Below are 17,819 nucleotides of genomic sequence, written 5' to 3'. Positions count from 1 at the left end.
GGTAAATGACTGCAAGATGAGATGGCGACACCAGAGGGCGTTCACAGCAGAAGTTTGGGGAAACTTGGGCCGCTGAAAAGTGTGGGCAGCAGGGAAAGAATCCCCTGGGATTGGGCAGTTTGGAAGTGCTTTCCGGTCAGAGCAGCTAGCCTAGCCTGGAGGACAGCAATGCCAGTCTTGCCCTCCTCTTGCTGGAGTGAGTTTAAACCAGCCTTGGGCATGGGGGGAGGGGGGGGCGGTAGTGGGAGTCTTCCTCTTCCCAAGCATGATGTCAGAACTGAAGCTGCAAGGTTGGGGAGTGAGGAGTCCAACCTCCTCATTCTACAGATGGAGAAACTGAGGTCCAAAGAGGACATGGTCTTGTCCAGAATCCCGCAAGCGGAGTCCTTATATTTTGCCTCCCTTCTCAACCAGCTTGACACACTGCAAAGTTGAGCCGGGTTTGGGGCAGGGGCGGGAGGGGGTTCTCTCCTGAAGGAAAGACAGGTTCGCCCGACAGTTAGTTTCGGGCTGTCCAGATCTTTCCGAACTGCTCCTGGGCCCCGTCAGCCCCCAACTCTCAAGGTCGTATCCGTGACTCCTGACACTGCAGGACACCTACCAAGAGGCGGGTGGAGGGGACAATGACGGACGGATTCCCCCACTCCACCCCTTCAGGGCACACAAGGACAGCGAGGGAGAAAGCAGGGAGCTTCCTGTGTCCTTTCTCCGAGGACACAGCCACCTCCCCTGACACACAGGAGAGAAATGCCAGCCTGGGGGGCCGGGTGAAATAGAGGAGGAAGACTCCAAGTGGGGGCCGAGCGGGGAGACCCCGAAGAGGAGGCGGCCTCCAGTTGGGGTTTCTCACTCCTGGGTGGCCTGGAAATGGGACGTCCCTCCTTAGTGTCCTCATCTGCAAAACGGGGCGAAGGGTGGGTGTTTGAGGAGGCGGGGTGGGGGGGAGGTCAATTCTGCAGCGCACCTACAGCGCCGTGACCCGCGGCACCCGGCAGAAAGGTTAAGTCGAAGGAGAAAGAAGCCAGGCCCCCTGGCAATCGCACCGCGCCGCTCCCCGCAGGGAGACCCGGGAACGTCGGCGACAAGTGCGAGTTGCGCGCGGGTGGCGCGAGGCCCTTCCCCGGCGCGGGTGCGGCGCTCACAGCACCATGGCCGGCAGGTGGTGCGCGGCAGCGGCTGCAGCGGCGGCGGCGAGCGCGGGCGCGTGCGGCGCGGGCAGCGCGGGCGAGTGCGCCTGCAGCGCGGCGCTGGGCGGCCGATGGCGCGCGCTCTTCTGGTGGGCGCGCAGACCGGCCAGCTGCGAGTAGGCGCTCTGGCACACCTGGCACTTGTAGGGGCGCTCGCCCGTGTGCAGGCGCACGTGGTTGCGCAGCGTGGACGACTGGCTGAAGCGGCGGTTGCAGAAGCGGCACACGAAGGGCTTGTCCAGCGTGTGGATGCGCATGTGCGAGCGCAGGTTGCTGCGCGAGTTGAAGCCGCGGTGGCAGATGACGCAGCGCATGCGGCCCGCAGTGCCCGCCGCCGAGTCCGCCGGGTGGAAGTCCTCTGGCCGCGCGGGCGGGGTCCGAGGGGACGGGGGAGGCCCGGGCCGGGCCGAGCCGAGGGGGCAGGCGGACGGGGAGTGGGGAGGAGAGAGAGCAGCCCCGTTAGAATCGGCGCCGCCGCGGGCCAGGCATCCCCATCAGCGCCCACACTACGCAGGCGCTGTGCTCCTCTCTCAGAACCCGATCGGGTGATGGATGGTGATGACTTGATCAGGGGGTGCTGGCAGAGGGTGGGAAGGGCAGGGAAGGGTCCTGGTTTGGAGTTGGACTCCAGATTATCCTTGTATGACCTCGGAGAAGTGACTTAGCTTCTTCACTAAACCTCAGTTTTCTCATCTGTAGAATGGGAACCAAGTACTACCTCACAGGGCTGTGCATGATCACACTAGATGAGCGTAAAAAGCTGACATCTATTGAGGGTTTACGCTGTGCTAAGCACTTTCCATGCCTGAGCCCGTGTATGGGAAGTGCCAGATTCATAGTAGGCCTTCTATAAAGGGTAGCAGTTGTAACACACGCACACTTTCATTTTTTTTTTCACACCAGGAGTATTTGCTGACAGCCTACTCTGTGTCTGGGAACTGCATCTATGGAGGTAATAATAGCATCACCCCCATAAGTCTGTCCTAAGGATCAGAGCAATTAGTGTTTGTACATTATCTGCAGAGCAACGGCTCAATAAACGGTAGTTCATGAGCCTCAGTTTTAGCCTCCGTTAAAATAAGGATAATCCAATTTCACAAGGGTTTTGTGAGGACCCAGTGAGATGATGCCTGGAAAAGGTTTAGGCCAGTACTTGGCATGCAGTTAGGATTTGAACAAACATCTATCGTCATGATCAGCATCCTCCAGCAAACAAACAGGCATACCCTTTGCCCCCTACCCCACATTCTTCATTCAAATGGTTTACACTGAGCACCTTCTCTGTGTCAGGTCCTACACCAGGGACAGGTCAGTGAAATGTACAGACTGTCAGAGCTGGAAGGGACCTTAAAGGTCATCTCACCCAACACCTTTTCTTTACAGGGTTTGCGCAGATCCAGAGCCTTGTCACCACACACGGCTCTCACCCCCTGGGCGCCAACCTCTACGATTCTTTTGTCATCATGGCCTCGCAGGGAATACCTACCATGCTTGTTCTTTTTCTGCTCTTCCTCTAGTCCGGGCACACCAGGGATTCCCAGGAAGGTGTTGTGAGAGTTCCCATACCACACCAGCAGCTCCTGGTCAGGAGGGATCATCTGCGGGGCGTGAGGCAAGAGGAAGTCAGGAGTCCCTGCCCGTTCCCCTGCAGCCCAGACACCACCGTGCTGTCATGGCATCAGTCCTAAGAGAGCCACACTTGTGTCCATTTCCACTGAGCCTTCCCCAGCGAGCTGCACAAAGACAGGTAGCCTTGGGATGCTCTGGCCCCTGGTCTCCCCTCTCGCTGCCCAGGCCTTCTCGCCACCTCTGTCCTTGCTCTGCTACTGGGAACAGAGCTGCCTCCCAACCACAGCAAAGCTTCTAAGTCGACAGCAACAGAACTGAAGCCTTGCAGAAAACAGAAGTCACAGGAGATGGAAAGCTAGGAAATGTTTCATTTTCCACCAAGGAGAAACAGAGTCAGCGCTCGGGACCATAGGGCTGAAGCAGATCTTTCCAAGGAATGGGGCACCCTACAACCCACAGGGGAGTGCCACGTCACACGTACTTCTCTATGCATCACAGGGTTCTACATGATGCCATGCATGTGGCAAATGCCAAAAAAGAAATACCCAGATTCATGAATGCCTCCCGACTCAGGAATTATTGGGATATGTCCCAGGTGTATAATAGAGAACCCCAAAAATGATGCTAGGACTCTGCTGCTCTTGGGTGAAGACCTGCCTGAGGGAAGAAGCGGAGGCACTTGGTAGGGAGAGTTTTTTTGTTTTTGTTCTTCTTGCATGGGCAGGTACCGGGAATCGAACCCGGGTCTCGGCATGGCAGGCAAGAACTCTACCTGCTGAGGCACTGTGGCCCACAGTAGGTAGGGAGAGTTTTGCAGTGACAATCTGGGGAGGCTGCGAAAGGCCCATTCCTGACGTAGCGCTGACACTAAACCCCACTCGTGCCAGGGCATCCAGAGGGGACTGGCAGGCCTGTGGCAAAAGCCAGTTACTCCTCCCAAGTAGGGAAGCTTCTGGCCCTGGCCAGGCAGGGCAAATGAGACCAGTGCCACCCCATCACCCTCTCCAGGCCTGGACCCCAGAAGAGCTGGCTTTGGCACCTGCCCCTGGGATCAGTCTCTGATCTGCCCAGAGGGAGCTGAACACTGCAGACAGCAGCTCGTTTGTTTTCCTGGTGGGTCCTCTCTTAGTTGAAGTGCAAAAGATCACACAGGATTCCAGCCAGGGGTGTCTGAAATCACCCCAGAGTGGGACTCTCCCCTCAGCTGCCCTGGCTAGAAAGAAGTCCCCCTCCCCTTCTGTTTGGTTATGCCTGCAGCCCTTTGCCACACTAAACATCCTGCCTGTTTGCCACATTTCCTTCTTATGGGAGGGTACTGGCCTGCTTAGAGCCCGGAAGACCCTCAAACCATTATAGCAAGCTCTGCTGGACCCTGAAAGGAGGGGGACGCTGGAAGTGGGGGTACTGTGAGAGGGCCCACGTGACTCTCTTCTTCCTCGGGCTCAGCCTGGGGTCACCGTGTAGCCTCCCAGCCGAGCTCACAGCCTGTGCAGCAGCTCCAGCATCAGTGGGTAAAGAGGCACCACACAGAGGATGCCATGCCAACCAGAATGACTAGGGTTTGAATATGGAAAAAGCAAGTGCAATCCCTGAGCCCAAAGAAGTATAGGTGGTGCGTCAAATAAAGCAGGAAGATTTGAACCTGTCCCCACAGTGAGAGTCCTAGTGGCCTCTCTGGTCACTTACAGTCACGGCCACTATCTGGGGGGCTGGTGGGTCAGAGCTGGAGACCCCTAATGGAAAGGGTCTGAGAAGGGAGTGGTTTTGTGAACCTTTTAGAAAAGTGGATGATGAATTAAAATATTTACGAGAAATGCATTGTGAAGGAAGCCATCTACATGAGATGGCGCAGCTGGGACCTCTGTCACTGGCTCCCTGGGTGACCTTGGGCAAATCACTTCTCCTCTCTGAGCTCGTCTCTTCAAATGAGGAGTCAGGGAACATGATCCCTGAGGTCCCTCCAGCTCTAAGACTGAGTATTAGTCACCTCCTACACTAACCTGACCAGTGGCTTCAGTTCTTAGCTGGAACCAGACATTTATACATGACGGATCTTCTGAAACACCCAGACCCCTATGGGACAATCGGAGCCCACCCTGCAGGAGGTGGTACCCACGAGGGTTCCAGCTCCAGCCCTGGGATCAGGAGGTGGGGTCCACCAGGCTCCCCACTTGCTGAGCGTGGGACCTTGGGCAAGCTGCCCCATGCTGCTGGGCCTTAGTTTCCTCAACCATAAGTGCTTGCCGGGGCTCCGCAGTACCACACACAGAAGAGCTCTCTGCACAGTCGATACAGAATCATGCTTGTTATCTTCACTCTCACCAACCTCGCAGAGAAGCAGCAGCCGTCTCTGGGGCATCGGGCTTCAGATCCCTGCATATTCCCCACAAAGCTCACAGGGTGACATGGGGGCCTCTGCACACAGTTAAAGCCCTGGGTGACTCAGCTTTTTTTTTTGGTGTCCAACAGAGCACAGCCTGTGCCCCCCACGTGCCCCCAAGGACACCAGCCACAAACAGGTGCCACTGCTTCCTGGCTTCATGTCCCCTAGGGAGAGGAGCCAATTTCTGCAGGACAGATAGATGTAGGCAGGGGGCATCCACAAGCCACCATCTGATGTTGCCCCTGAGTTACAAATTTAAATGTGGATTCTAGGTCTGGGAATCAAATATCTAAGTTAATACCGGTCTCTTCATTTGAACTGAGAAAACAAATATTATTAAGTATAACAACTATGGTAATAATACTAACGAATGAGAACTGAAGTCATGAACATCTTGGATTGCACGAATCCGGAATATTCTTATTCGCCGAGGATATCTGGAATATTTATTTTTGAATAAGAGCTTCAATGGTGACTGTTTTAGTATAAGGGTGAGTCATTTATTACTAACATTTTTTAATATACTAAAACTAATTTTACTAATTAAAAACCATTAAAACAACAATGCAGACACATTTACAAAAAATTGTAAACATGTGAAAGTGTATATAATGAAAAATAACTCTCTCCTATTCTGGATGCCCAGCCACTGTCACCAGTTTTCTTGTGCATCTTTCCACAGAAGGGTTTGTCATTTTGAGACTATTTTAAAATGTTAATTTAAAATTCAGGAAGAGTAGCATGACAGAGCAGAGTGACTTCCATTTTCCACCTGGTATATGATTTCTTTAAAAAATAATGAGAACAATTTATTTTTACAAAAAAAAAACAACGATTTTTTTAAAGGAAAATATATTAAGAACAACCTACTGGAATTGAGAGTGACATATCCCCAGGCAGCTGGAAGCCACTGGGCTCTCAAGCCGGCACTGGGGAGGTCAGCCTCACATGCACAGAGCCAGGAGCCGCCGTCTCCAGAGGCGAGGAGCCTCTCTTAGCTCTCCAAGCCCTGCAAAGCCAGTGGCAGATCCTGGCACTGACCTCTGCTCTCTCCCTGCTCCTGGGGATTTCTCATCCCAGACACTTATAACCAAGCCCAGGGAAACTCCGGACCCTTGCAGCTTCTTTCCTGGGATCGGGGTACTATTTCCCAAAAAGCTTCCACAGTCCTGCCAGCTGGCTACCTCGGTGCAAAGAACAGCCGCAATTCCCCACACGTCCCCACGGCCCCCTCCCCTCCCTAGCTCTACAGCTTTACATCCAGCACTCAGACCTGACCTAGCGGAGGCTCTCCACTGGAGCTCAGGGAACCCAGACTGGTCGTTCATCCACTTCCCTGGGAAAGGCTCAGGACACACCGTGGACAAAGAAATTCCCAAGAAAACCTAGCTCCATACCTTAAATCCTCTTCACTAAAACACTGGGGGAATATCTTGACAAATGACACGATCTCTCAACTCTTATCTCTTAACCTTTCCCATTGGGCCAGAAGGTTTGTCCTACCCCACTTCCTGAGTTTTCACAAGTTGAGAATGAGGGGTCTTTTGGTTTGTTTTCCAAATATAAATTCATGTCACACTATCAAACATGCTCCCGGGGGGCCCTGGCATCCCCCTCCCTCATGCAGCGTCTAGAAGGAACTCGGTGTCATCTGTGTGAACATCAATTTCCGTTGCACCACAGATGTCCTGACACACCAATTAATAGAGTCTTAGCAAGTAGATATCTATTTGCTGAAGTAGGGAGGCCACATGGTGATGTGATCAACAGCTGCAGCTCTGGCATCGGGCAGGCCTGCGTTCAAATCATGGCTCAACAAGCTCCCTGAACCTTAGTTCTAGCATCTGTAAAATGGGGATAGTAAGAGAGGGGACTGCACTGGGCCGAGAAGCCAAGAGGATTTCCTTTTTTTAACCTACAGCGGGTTTAGCATGGCACATGGTAAATGTTCCAAAGATTTGGAACACGCCAGTCAGATGCAAAACCTGCCTGGGGGCTCTGTGGCTGGCTCGGCTCTGAAACTCCATCGCCATCATCTCTGTTTGGAAGATTGCTGTTCTGCATTCATGGAAAATTTTAGAACAGCAGTAGTAAATGCTGATTATTGAATAATCATTCATGATGATGCTTATTCAGAATAACCAGAGAGTCCTAACTGGACCTACCATTAAGCTAGGTCAAAAGGACAGTGTCCTCACAGAGCCCAGAAAAGAGAGAGATGGGGCTATGGGGTTGTAGAACTAAAGAGAAAAAAAAAAAAAAAGAGCTCAATTGCCTGAGATGAGAAGGAAAGTCACCAGGAAGGAAAAGCCCACATTTCAGGGCACAGCAATTTACCCAGGAATGGAGAGGGGAAAGACTCAGAGAGTTTTCGTCCCAATGATGAAATCCAAACTTTAATAATTTCTTAAATCTTTCACTTGTGCTGACTTTTGGAGTTGGACAAGGTCTTCTTCCTGGGGCAGATGGTTCGTTTTCCTGGAAGAACTGGGTTCCCTGTGTCTTCCCTTTCTGACCCAGCCTCCATCACCGGCAGGAAGACTTACTTAGTCATTCAAAGTTTAGCGCTCACTTGTTATGTGCCAGGCAGGGTGTGGGGCACTTTCTAGAAATGTCACTTTAGACATCTGAGGGTAGAGCAAATTCTCCTGTGATTGAAATGAGCAAGGAGTGTACTCCAAGGATAAAAACAATAACACGCCAGTCAGATGCAAAACCTGCCTGGGGGCTCTGTGGCTGGCTCAGCTCTGAAACTCCATCGCCATCATCTCTGTTTGGAAGATTGCTGTTCTGCATTCATGGAAAATTTTAGAACAGCAGCAGTAAATGCTGATTATTGAATAAAGACATTCTTTCTTATTTTGGGCAAGTAAAGGGTTACCGTTACAAAATATAAATAGCAGTTCTGAGTGGCATAAAGATTAAGTAAACAGATTGTTGCAGAGGTCCTTTTCCTTGGCTAACTCGCACACAAACACAGAACAAACAGCTGATTTATTCCAGAGACGTCCAGTGAGTGGCTGGGGTAAGCAGCAATAGCTACTGGTCGGGCCCAGAAGAGCTGCTTGAGCTCTGAGCCAGGGCCCTGCTGCGCGGATAGCCAAATACACCCAGACGCACAGTTTGTCCAGTATGTTCAATCTGACATTGTGACAAAATCCAGGGGGACAGGGCGGTTAAGAAAATTACCACCAAGAAAAATACGCCCAACTTTGCTTATTAACAGTAAAGTGGATAATAGTTTGTGTTTCCTTGTCCCTTACTCACTGTAGTTGTTGTACAGTCCTTCTAATTCTATAAAAGCATTAAAAGTCAAAATTGGTGATATATACACACGTATAAGATATATGTGTGTGTGTGTGTGTGTGTGTGTGTGTGTGTGTGTGATTCTGATCTTTGATCGGCTTAAAATCCTGATTAAGTGTAGATGCTTTTTTTTTTTGTTTTGCATGGGCAGGCACCGGTAAACAAGCCCGGGTCTCGGGTGTGGCAGGCTAGAACTCTGCCTGCTGAGCCATCGTGGCCCGCTCGTGAATTTTTTTTTAATCTTACAAATTCAGATCCTTCCCCTGGACATATTCTTCAGCCCCCTTTGCCTTCTGACTCTGGATTTCTGTATAAACATCTATAAATATTTTCTGACTTGGTTCTGCTTCCAGCCGGTGTGAGCTGCACAGCACAGTGAAACTCGGGCCCCAGGCCTGCCCGAGCCGGGAGCCCTCTTACCAACAGGCTGTGGTGTTTCTGGTCTGTCTCTTCTATGAGTGTGGTATGGGAGGGATGGGACGAGCATGTGCCCTTCAGCTCATCTGTATCCGGTTGGCTGGGAAGGAGTGTGGAAATGTGAGGATGTGTATGAGAGAGAAAGTGTGTGTGTGAAGGTGAGAGAATCCGTGAGGGTGCTCTTTGCTAGAAATGGGATTCAGCTGCACCCAAAGCCGATTCCGGAAGTCTGGTGGGGGGCCCTTGGCTCCACAGGGTGGCAGTCTGGCGGATCGCCACGGGGACCCTCTGACCTAGACCTGCACCATTTTCTGTCCTCACTCACGCTGCCCCACCAGCTACCCAACCTCACTTTAAACCCAGTGAGGAATGCCTTCCCTTCTCCTTACTCTCCTCTTCCTGCTTCTCCCCAGCTTCATCCCTTGGCCGGCACCCACTCTGTGGCCACACCAGGGCCCAGACAAAGGTCTTTCTGCTGCCATCCCTGGAGATCCGTGAAGCCTGGTCATTCAGAGAAAACCGGATTCCAGTTCCAGAAGCTGCTAGGCCCTAGCGGTCCTGGGGTCCTCAAAGGGAGCTTGAGGCTCTGAGGCTCTGAGTCCCATGGAGAAAATGGAGCGTGGACGAAGGCAAGTCGTTCTCCGGCCCCGGAAGGGGCTCCTCCAGAACACCCCCAAACTCAACCAAGCCCCAGCTCCATCCTCCTCCCCAAGGGGGCCAGAGACATGAGGTCCAGAGAAGTATGGTGGGAGTCCAGGGCAGCCTCCTGGCTCCTGGGCCAGACACTGAAACAAATAACCCGTTTCCTGTCCAGATTCATACAGCGTGGGCTGCCTCCACTACCACCACTCTGCTGCCTTCACAGCCAGCCACTCCCCATACACCTCGAGCTATTCTGCTTCGGACCAAGCATTCCCCATGCCAGGAACAGTTCCCTCTCCCACTCTCCTCTCTTCTGCCCAATTGAACCTTCTCATGCCCTGAGTCTGGCTTAACCCTCACCCCCTTCAGAATCCCTGCCCCTGCCCCATCTGTGGGAAGCGATCTTTATTTGTCTGCAGTCTCACCCTTTCTCTCCTCTAGGAAGGCACACATAGCATAGATGTTACTGGCTCCCCAAATGCACTGTGAGTGCTCTTGAGACTGCCTGTCGCCAAGTTTCCTTGTCTGTAAACTATAGATGGTCTCAGAATCCTCCCTTGTAGGAGAGCAGGAGGATTAAATATGTTGATGCATGTACAACATTCAGGAAGAATCTGACACAGTGAGCAATCAGGAGGTGATGGCTGTGACTAGAGCCATTATTCACACGTCATAGTTGCCTCACGCATGCAGAATGCAGGACAACACACAGTTAAAATGCTGCAGACACAGCCTGCTCCTTCCCATTCAACCGCTCTCCCTGGGCTTCCTTCCCACATCTCACTTTCTGTATCTCTGTAAGCTCCAGGACACTCTCAGCAGACACCCAGAGACCTCACTGTTCAGGGCCTCATGACATTCACAGTGGCAAAAATTCTATTCTTTCCGATCTGCAACAGAATGCTGACTCACCAAGGCCACACACATGGGCTTCACCCCATGCCCTGGGCAGGGCCAGTGGGGCCAGTGTCAATACCCTGAACCACATTCTCCCTGTCCACTGCGGTTCCAAACAAAGCTGCCCTGCAGCAGCCCCCACACCACAGTTGCCCCTGTGGTCCCTACACAAAAGTGCCACAAGCTTACCTCAATGGCCTTATAGAAGATGCTGGTGCCAATCTGGACCACCTCCAGGTTCTGCTCCTGCTCGTTGCGTGCACACTTGATGTAGGTCATCCAGCTCCGGTGGTCCTCCTGGCTGGCATCAATGAAGTAGCGCACCGTGCCATCCTCATTGAACACCTGGGCACAGGTGGAGCAGGGACCAGGTGAGGCAGGGCCATGCCCACATGTGTCAGCTGTGGCCAGTGCCAGACCCATGCCAGGCCCATGTGCACATTCTTTCTCCATCCTTGCAGCAGCCCCAGGGAATGGATACAGCTATTTCCCTTTCCATTTTCCAGTGGAGGAAAGGGAGGCTCACTTCAGTGAGGTGACTTGCCCTAGGCCAGTCAGCTAGAGGTGGCCAACAGTGAATCGGTCCCTGGGGGTCCACGAGCTGAACATGACATGCTCCTGCTGCCATGTCCTCCCAACCCCCAGAAGAAAAGGGTTTCCAAGTCACTTATTTGGCAAAGTGGCCTCCAGCTAACCCTCTCAGAGGTATTCCCCACAGTGGTGTGTGGGGAGCACTGACCGGGACCTCAGAGGGGGACCTGGGAACCTGGAGAGGGGAGGCTGGCTCACTGTGACACCCTGGCCTGGACCATCTTCTCACAGCCAAACCTGAGCCTCCCCATGGGAACTACCAAAAACGCATGGAGGTCAAGCCGAACCCCAACTTCCTGACCCAGCATCAACCTGAAGATGGTAACAACTGGCCCAGGCCTCCCAGGGAGGAGAAGGTGATGCTGGTAGAGCCTCTCTGCAGTTCCTGTATTCCCTTCCTCCTGCTCCCAGGACTAGCTGCAGGGTTTGTTACATTGGCTTCCTCTGAAATTTGAAAGGTGGGGGCTGTGGTAATGAAGTAGATGGACGGAAAGGGGCAAATGTCATTAGACAGAGGCAAGCAGATACACCTGCGTGGGCTCCAAGCACTGTGGAGTGAGAACCACAGGAAGAGGAAGAGTGTAGGAATGGATTTGTTCTAAGCGTCGCCCTCCCTGGAACCCGGCACTTAGAGTGCAGTCCAGAGGCCTGATATGGAAGCCTCTCCTAGCCTCAGTTTCTCTGTTTAATGGGGATAGTAGCAGTATTACTTATAGGCTCATTGAGGTAGTAAGTGGAATGCAGACAGGGACTCAGAAATGTGACAATCTTAGTTCAGCAATGATCATTTCCAATAGCATTATCCTGTCGGTGACTGGGAAGCCCATTCCCAAGAAACACAGGCTTGCCCATTTTCCATTCCAACTGCCTCAGCCCACCTCCCCCAGACCAGGGCAGGCTTTGAGAGGCTTCCCTGGATGTTTCTAGAAGCCAGGGAAAGAAGTGGGTAGCTGGGAGTTTGCCTGGCTGGTCACTTCCCAATTCGAGTTGGAAGCTTGGGCAAGCCACGGCTCTCTGCCTTTCCGGTTTCATTCTGTGTCCTCATCTGTGGAGTGGGGGCAGCCCTAGTCGGGCTTGAACAGGTTGGCAAGTTGGTCAGTTTTTTCCAACGTGACCGAAGTGGCGGCTCAGACTGTGTAAGTCTTGGGAGGAGGGGGAAAGGGAAGGAGTCGGTAATTCCGAAACACAAGTGGAGAGGAGCCTCCAAGTCGGTGAGTTGTGGGCATTTGGCAGCGCCGGTCCCGCCTTCGGCCATTCAGCGCGCGGCTTCCACAGCTCCCCGCAAGAGCAGAAGCGGCGGCGGCTGGTCGCCCGGTCCCACCCGCGGCCCGCAACCCCGCGCCGGTGTGTCGCCCCGAGCTCCTCTCTCCCACCCCGCGCGTACCTCCCACATAAGGTTGTTGTTCTTGCAGATGTCCACGTGCTCCGGGGCGATGACGCGGCCTGTGAAGGGGCCCATCTCGGTACCCGCCTTGATCCACGTCTTAGAGAAGATGCCGAGGCCCTCGCCGGGGATGGAACTCTGCGCGATGATCACCTCGGCCGGCAGCACCAGGCTGGACAGCTTCTGCACCTCTGCGGGCGCGGAGACGGGGAGAGACAGGACCAGGGCTTGAGGCAGCGGAGGCGCAGCCCTGCCCGGACAGAGACTCTGTCCGGTATCTGCCTATCCTAGCTAACCCCAAACCAGCACCGGAGAAGATGCTCTGGTATGTGTGGGGCGGGGAGGGAGGGGGGTGGGCTCAGCCGTCGGGGTCTCCTCTGTTTGGAACCCGGGGACCATCTGTGCTCTCAAAAGCGCTCATTTCTGGTTTTATTGTTTGTTTTGTTTTTTAAATTATCTCCACGAATCCGCAAAGCATCCACACACCACCGCCGCCACTCCCGCCCCCATCCCCCAAAAGTTTCAGAATTCCTGAATCAGTCCCAGCGGCCGGGAAACTGAGGCCAGGTCCCACGAGGAGGTGACGGCCAACCCAGGCATCTTTGGCCCAGCCGGGTACCAGGCGTCTCCGCCGGCCCCTCGGCGCCCACTACGCGGAGCCCCGGGCTCTGGCTGCGGGCCCGGGACGAGGCCAGGGTTCCGGCTCCTTTCTGGGTAAGGGGAGGCCGGCGCCTGGGGCGGGCGGGCAGCGCAGAGGGCAGACCTCCGGCAGAGGCGCAAAAGAAACGCAGGTGTCGGCGGACCGGGCTCGCTGTGTGACCCGGGGCACGTCCCGGTCCCTCTCTGCGCCCAGGCTCTGGGAGGCCAGGGAGGGCGGCGCCCGGGCCCAGCCGAGCTCTGAAGTCACCTCTCTGCGCTAGGAAGGGCCAGGGCGGCTCCCCCCACCCCCAGGAGCCCCCCGCTCGGCCTCGGCAGCCCGGGTGGGAGCGGCGAGGCGCTCAGGGGAGGCCTCCATGTCTTACAAGGTTCCCCTCTAAGCTACCTGGGAAAATAACCCGGCGAACGGGCCAGCTGAAAGCCGAGGGGGGGTGGGTTAAACGGTGTCCATTGCGGCGCGGCCGGCAATTTGTCACGCTGTTAAAGTGATCGCATTCACTGGGCTCCATTCGAAAGAAATTGCTAATTCTAAATTCATTAGCCCTGGAAGAATGCTGTAGCAGTAAATTGTAGCTCAATGCGGAGGGGACTTGTTTAAAAGGGGCCGAGGAATTCCCCTTACAAAAAGGGGGGATTAGATGGTTGACATAGCGTGAATGGAAGTGGAATTAGTCTTCACGGTAAATTAAGAGAGGAACAGAAATCGTAAAGGGGGAAGAGAGGGCGACGCGCAGAGATGCCAGCGCCGGGGAAAGATATTGTTTGCGGGTTGATGAATGAGGAATAAGAACTTGAGACATCTTAAAGAAAAGAAACTTTTCTCGCTCTCTCTTTTTCTCCCTCGCTCTCTCCGCGGCTTTTTCTCCCGGGCCGCCCGCCCTCCTCCCCCTCCTCAGCCCCCGCTGCCTTTTAAAGTTCTTGGTTTAAGTGGGAACTTTCGCGGGTCAAGCCCAAGTTAACTAAATGAATTTAAAACCCCTTCTTTTTGAGTCAACTGCTATTACACGCCTAGTAAGGCTTTAAATGCCGGGAACCCGCCGGTTCAAAGAGGGAGGGGTGGGCAGGGGAGCGCGGGGGGAGGGGCCCGGCGGCCTGGACCGCTGCATTCCTGCTCTGAGCTGCGCAGGCTGCGGAGTTGCCCCCCACCACAAGCCGGGGTTTGGCTGCTTTCGCCCTGGTTCGGGCCTACGGGAAGCAGAGGCGCGCTGAGCATTAAGGCAGGGCAGGCTGCGGCGAGCAGCCGCCAGGCCCGTGTCCTCGTCGGGTCCTGGGGCCTTCGAAAGAAGGGGACCAGGCGGGCCCCGACGGCACGACTCACCTCCCGAGAAGGACTGAGCCAGAACCTCAGCGGTAAAGGCCGTCTTGGGGCTGGCGTGGTGGCTCTTGTCCTCGAAGAGCTGCTCGCCCAGCACGTTGCGCCAGCGGCCGTACAGGAAGCTGTGCAGGATGTCGGAGGTGATGACCTCGGCTAGCGCCAGCCCCGGCGCCTTCAGCCCGGTCTTGAGCACCAGGGCCTCAGCCGGGAGCACGGAGCCCATCATGGGCGGCCCGGAGCTCGCCGGCGCCTGGGGACCGACCGACCCGCGGGCGCGCGGACTCGGTGATGTGATGGGCGAAGGGGAGCAGAGGAGCGGTGAAGAGAAGGCTGCTAGGGAGGAGGAGAAGGAAGAGGAGCAGGGGGGAGATGGGGAGGTGAAGGACTGAGGAGGTAGCCAGAGGAGAGGGGGGTGGTAGGGAGGAAAGTGAGTAGGGGGAGAGAGGGAGAGAGAGATGGAGAAATCAGCAGAGATGGCAGAGGCGGCGCGGAGGGCTAGGAAAGACCGGGTGGAGGCGGAGGCGGGTACCGGGGTGCGGGGTGTGTGGGAGGCGGATGGTTGCAGAGAAACTGCTGCTCCGACGCGCGCTAGCCTCTCCAACACCCGGCCGGGACGGTCTTCCCCTTGGAACAATCTCAGCGCCTTTATAGGAGCCGCAGTGACCCTCCTAATTGGTTATTAATGACCCCCTGACGTCGGAGGACAGACTTGTTGTACCAGGCCGGGCTGGAGGAGACTTAGCCGAGAGATCGCGAGGGGCGGGGGCGCGCGGACCGCTCCGCACCTTCCCCCTCCCCTCCTCCGCCCCTCCCTGGTCCTTCCTCCCGCTCCTCCTCCTCCTCCTCCTCCTCTCCCCGTGGGAAACGCCGGGAAGGGAGGGATACTCCACCCGCCGCGAGGAGAGGATGGGACGGAGGCGAGGGCAAGGACGAGGGGGGTGGGGGCGGAGGGGATAGGCAGATGCCGCGAGGCTCGCTTGGGCTTCAGTGCCGGGACAGGAAGGGACGTCCGGCCTCTGGCTCGGCGAGACCCTGAGCCCACCTTCAGGCCCAGGCCATCTCTGCGCTCACCACCCCGGCCCCGCCAGGCCCAGCAGTCACCTCCCCATGCCTCCTCGGCCTGTGCCTGCATTCACCTCCCCTCGCGGGCCTGGCTCGGCCCGGCGCTCCCCTTCCGACTCGGCCCTGGCCTTCCGCCGGGCTCTTCGTCCCAGGCTGCAGTTGTCACCACGGAGCCTACTGCTCCTTGCCTGTGCCTCGCTGACCTGCGCAGACCGTGCTGCGAAAGTCGGCGCTTCGCTTCAAACGGGCGTTGCCAACTGCCCGGCTCGCGGAGCGCAGGAGGGCGCTAAACCCATTCCCCTGCAAAGAGGGCTGTCGCAGCGGAGCCGCAGCCGCCGTCGAGGTTAGGGCCGGGCCTGGGACGACTTCGCTGGAGGCCGGGTGTCAGGCTCTAGGGGGCTAGGTCGGTGGTCCGGAAAAGGAGGACTGGAATCTACACGTGCGGCCAGTTGCTTGGAAAAGATTTTCCAGCAGAACACACTTTTGGGGGATCGGGAGGGGTCCGCAAATCCGTCCTGGGTGGAGGTAGCCCTGTCCCCGATTGAACGCCTTTCGGCTTGCTTCTTGGGCCTCCGGGCTCCTCCTTTAGGACACAACCTAGAGAAGCCCGCTCCGCTTCCCCGCATTCCTTCCTTCTCGCCTTCTAGCTCTTTTATTTGTTTTCATACCTCCTTCTTCTTCTCTCCCTTCACTTCCTCCTTACTTTCTTCCCATTCCCCACCCCCCGCGTCTAACCCACCGGTTCCAAGGCACAGATCCCCGGCTGCCAGCGCAGTTTCTGTCCGGAGACAGGTAGCTGCTGAGACCAGAGCCAAGGCAGAAAGGCCGCCGCTTCCTCAAAGGCTTTGCCGCTTCCCGGGGTTAGCCTCAAACCCAAGACTCCAGTCCCACAAACGGAGCGATGGGGTAAACCACACCCCCAACCTAGGGCACACACCTGCCGGACTTCTTGACCCCTCCCCCCTGGAGTGGCTGTCCCAGATGCCGTTAAAGGAGCCTGGTTTTCTGGACCGTCAGACGTGGGCTGGTCTCACATGTTAGGTCACCGTTGGACCGTGGACCGCACTGGGGCGGAGAGGCCCGGGGCTGGCCTCCCCACGAACAAGCCCCTTGTCCGAACTCTCCTTGAAAAGAGCCCCTCCAACGGCGAGTCCTGTCTTCTCTAGGGGGCATCACACTTGGCGGCCACAGACCCCGGGTCCTGCGTGCCGGGTTCCCGACAACTGTTTCCTGCATCCTGCGGACCGAGACAAGGCGCCGAGGAAGGAGGGCGGCGCCGCCAGCCCACAGACCCGGAGAAACTGCATGGGGCAGAAGGCGCGCCCGTCGGGCCCGGCGCCAGCAGAGGGCAGCGCTGCGGAGGAGCGAACGCAGCCGGCGGGATAGGGTCTGGGAACCTCCACTTCTTCCAGACGCTGCCCGGCGTGTCACACTGGCTCGCGTGAGCGGTGAGCTGGAGACCCAGGGGGTGGACGGAGTCCGCTACTGGCTCCCCCGAGCTCCCCTCAAAGACCGGGTGGACTGGAAAATGAGTCAAAGATGGAGGAGACTATGTAGGGGCGAGCCGCGGGGAGCCGCGCGCTTAGCTCCCAAGCCCCGCAGCCAACCTCATCACCTCTAGGAAACCAAGGGGGAATGAACATGCTGTACGTTCTTGGGCCATCCCTTCTCTCTGCGTATCAGCGTGCTTGTCTGTAAAATGGATTGGGTTTGACTTTGTGATCTGAGGTTTCTTCCCTCCTTTGGTCCCTTCCCTCTTTGGGTCAGGTCACTTTACCCGAAAGATCCTAGGGTTTCGCCTATTCACCCGCCGCACTTCAGTGAGAAAAGCCTTCAGGTCCGTCCTGGGACGACGCATTTGGGTCCCCCAGACCCAAATGCTCGGGGACAGTAGGTGCAAGGACAGAGGACTCGGACCAGTTGTTTTCCCGGGATTCGTAAACCCCAGGAAGCGGTGCTGGGGATGAAGCAGGGAGGAAGCGGAGCTCAGAATCGCCTGAGAGCCGGTGCGCCCTGCGAGCTGCCCCCGCCCGCTGGCATTTTGTGCTACCCGCTTTGCCAGAAACCCTTTGGGACGCCTCCCAGGGGAAGGGGAAGCTCATGGAGAGATCTCAGATCTCTCAGTCTCAGACCCCATTGGAATTGAGAAGCAAGAACCTTGCGCTTCAATTTTCTCTCCCTGAGATTGCCAAGGGAAAAATGTTCTGGGGTTTTTCAGCTGATGAACCTAGTCGTTTTCCGCGGGACCCAGGCCCGGAGTGTGCCAGCGCGGAAGCCCCCCCCTCTCTGCCTGGCGGGGCGGTAGATCGCCGGCGCCATCCCCAACCCCCCACCCCACCTCCAGAGCCCGCGGCCCGCAGCTTCGCGATCTCTTTAATATTCATGGGCGTTAATAGAGAGGCCCCCAGT

General features: G+C 56.0%; 2 protein-coding genes across 2 annotated transcripts; one reads left to right on the top strand and one right to left on the bottom strand.

Moving 5' to 3' along the window:
• Window positions 1-1,138: 1,138 nt before the first annotated feature.
• Window positions 1,139-16,563, bottom strand: PRDM12 (PR/SET domain 12). Its single transcript, XM_077147138.1, has 6 exons — window positions 15,485-16,563; window positions 14,352-14,733; window positions 12,377-12,567; window positions 10,591-10,746; window positions 2,674-2,785; window positions 1,139-1,545 (listed from the first exon to the last, which is right to left on the bottom strand). Exons 2-6 carry the CDS (start codon window positions 14,572-14,574, stop codon window positions 1,139-1,141), a joined length of 1,089 nt encoding a protein of 362 aa, XP_077003253.1. The 5' UTR covers window positions 14,575-14,733; window positions 15,485-16,563.
• LOC143672550 (uncharacterized) lies at window positions 14,935-17,129 on the top strand. Its single transcript, XM_077147139.1, has 2 exons — window positions 14,935-15,753; window positions 16,577-17,129. The coding sequence occupies exons 1-2, from the start codon at window positions 15,456-15,458 to the stop codon at window positions 17,029-17,031; spliced, it is 753 nt and encodes a 250-aa protein (XP_077003254.1). The 5' UTR covers window positions 14,935-15,455; the 3' UTR covers window positions 17,032-17,129.
• Window positions 17,130-17,819: the final 690 nt, after the last annotated feature.

The sequence above is a fragment of the Tamandua tetradactyla genome, chromosome 2, assembly GCF_023851605.1.
Source record: "Tamandua tetradactyla isolate mTamTet1 chromosome 2, mTamTet1.pri, whole genome shotgun sequence".
Classification (NCBI taxonomy): domain Eukaryota; kingdom Metazoa; phylum Chordata; class Mammalia; order Pilosa; family Myrmecophagidae; genus Tamandua; species Tamandua tetradactyla.
This window is presented reverse-complemented; position numbering and strand designations above follow the sequence as displayed.

Excerpts from the sequence above, each read along its gene's own strand:
- LOC143672550 (XM_077147139.1), top strand. The coding sequence starts at position 15,456 with ATGCCTCCTCGGCCTGTGCCTGCATTCACCTCCCCTCGCGGGCCTGGC. Across the intron at positions 15,754-16,576 it reads GAGCCGCAGCCGCCGTCGAG|GGGGCATCACACTTGGCGGC; the intron begins GTTAGGGCCGGG and ends TGTCTTCTCTAG.
- PRDM12 (XM_077147138.1), bottom strand. The coding sequence starts at position 14,574 with ATGATGGGCTCCGTGCTCCCGGCTGAGGCCCTGGTGCTCAAGACCGGG. Across the intron at positions 12,568-14,351 it reads GGCTCAGTCCTTCTCGGGAG|AGGTGCAGAAGCTGTCCAGC; the intron begins GTGAGTCGTGCC and ends CCGCGCCCGCAG. Across the intron at positions 2,786-10,590 it reads TCTTCTATAAGGCCATTGAG|ATGATCCCTCCTGACCAGGA; the intron begins GTAAGCTTGTGG and ends CACGCCCCGCAG.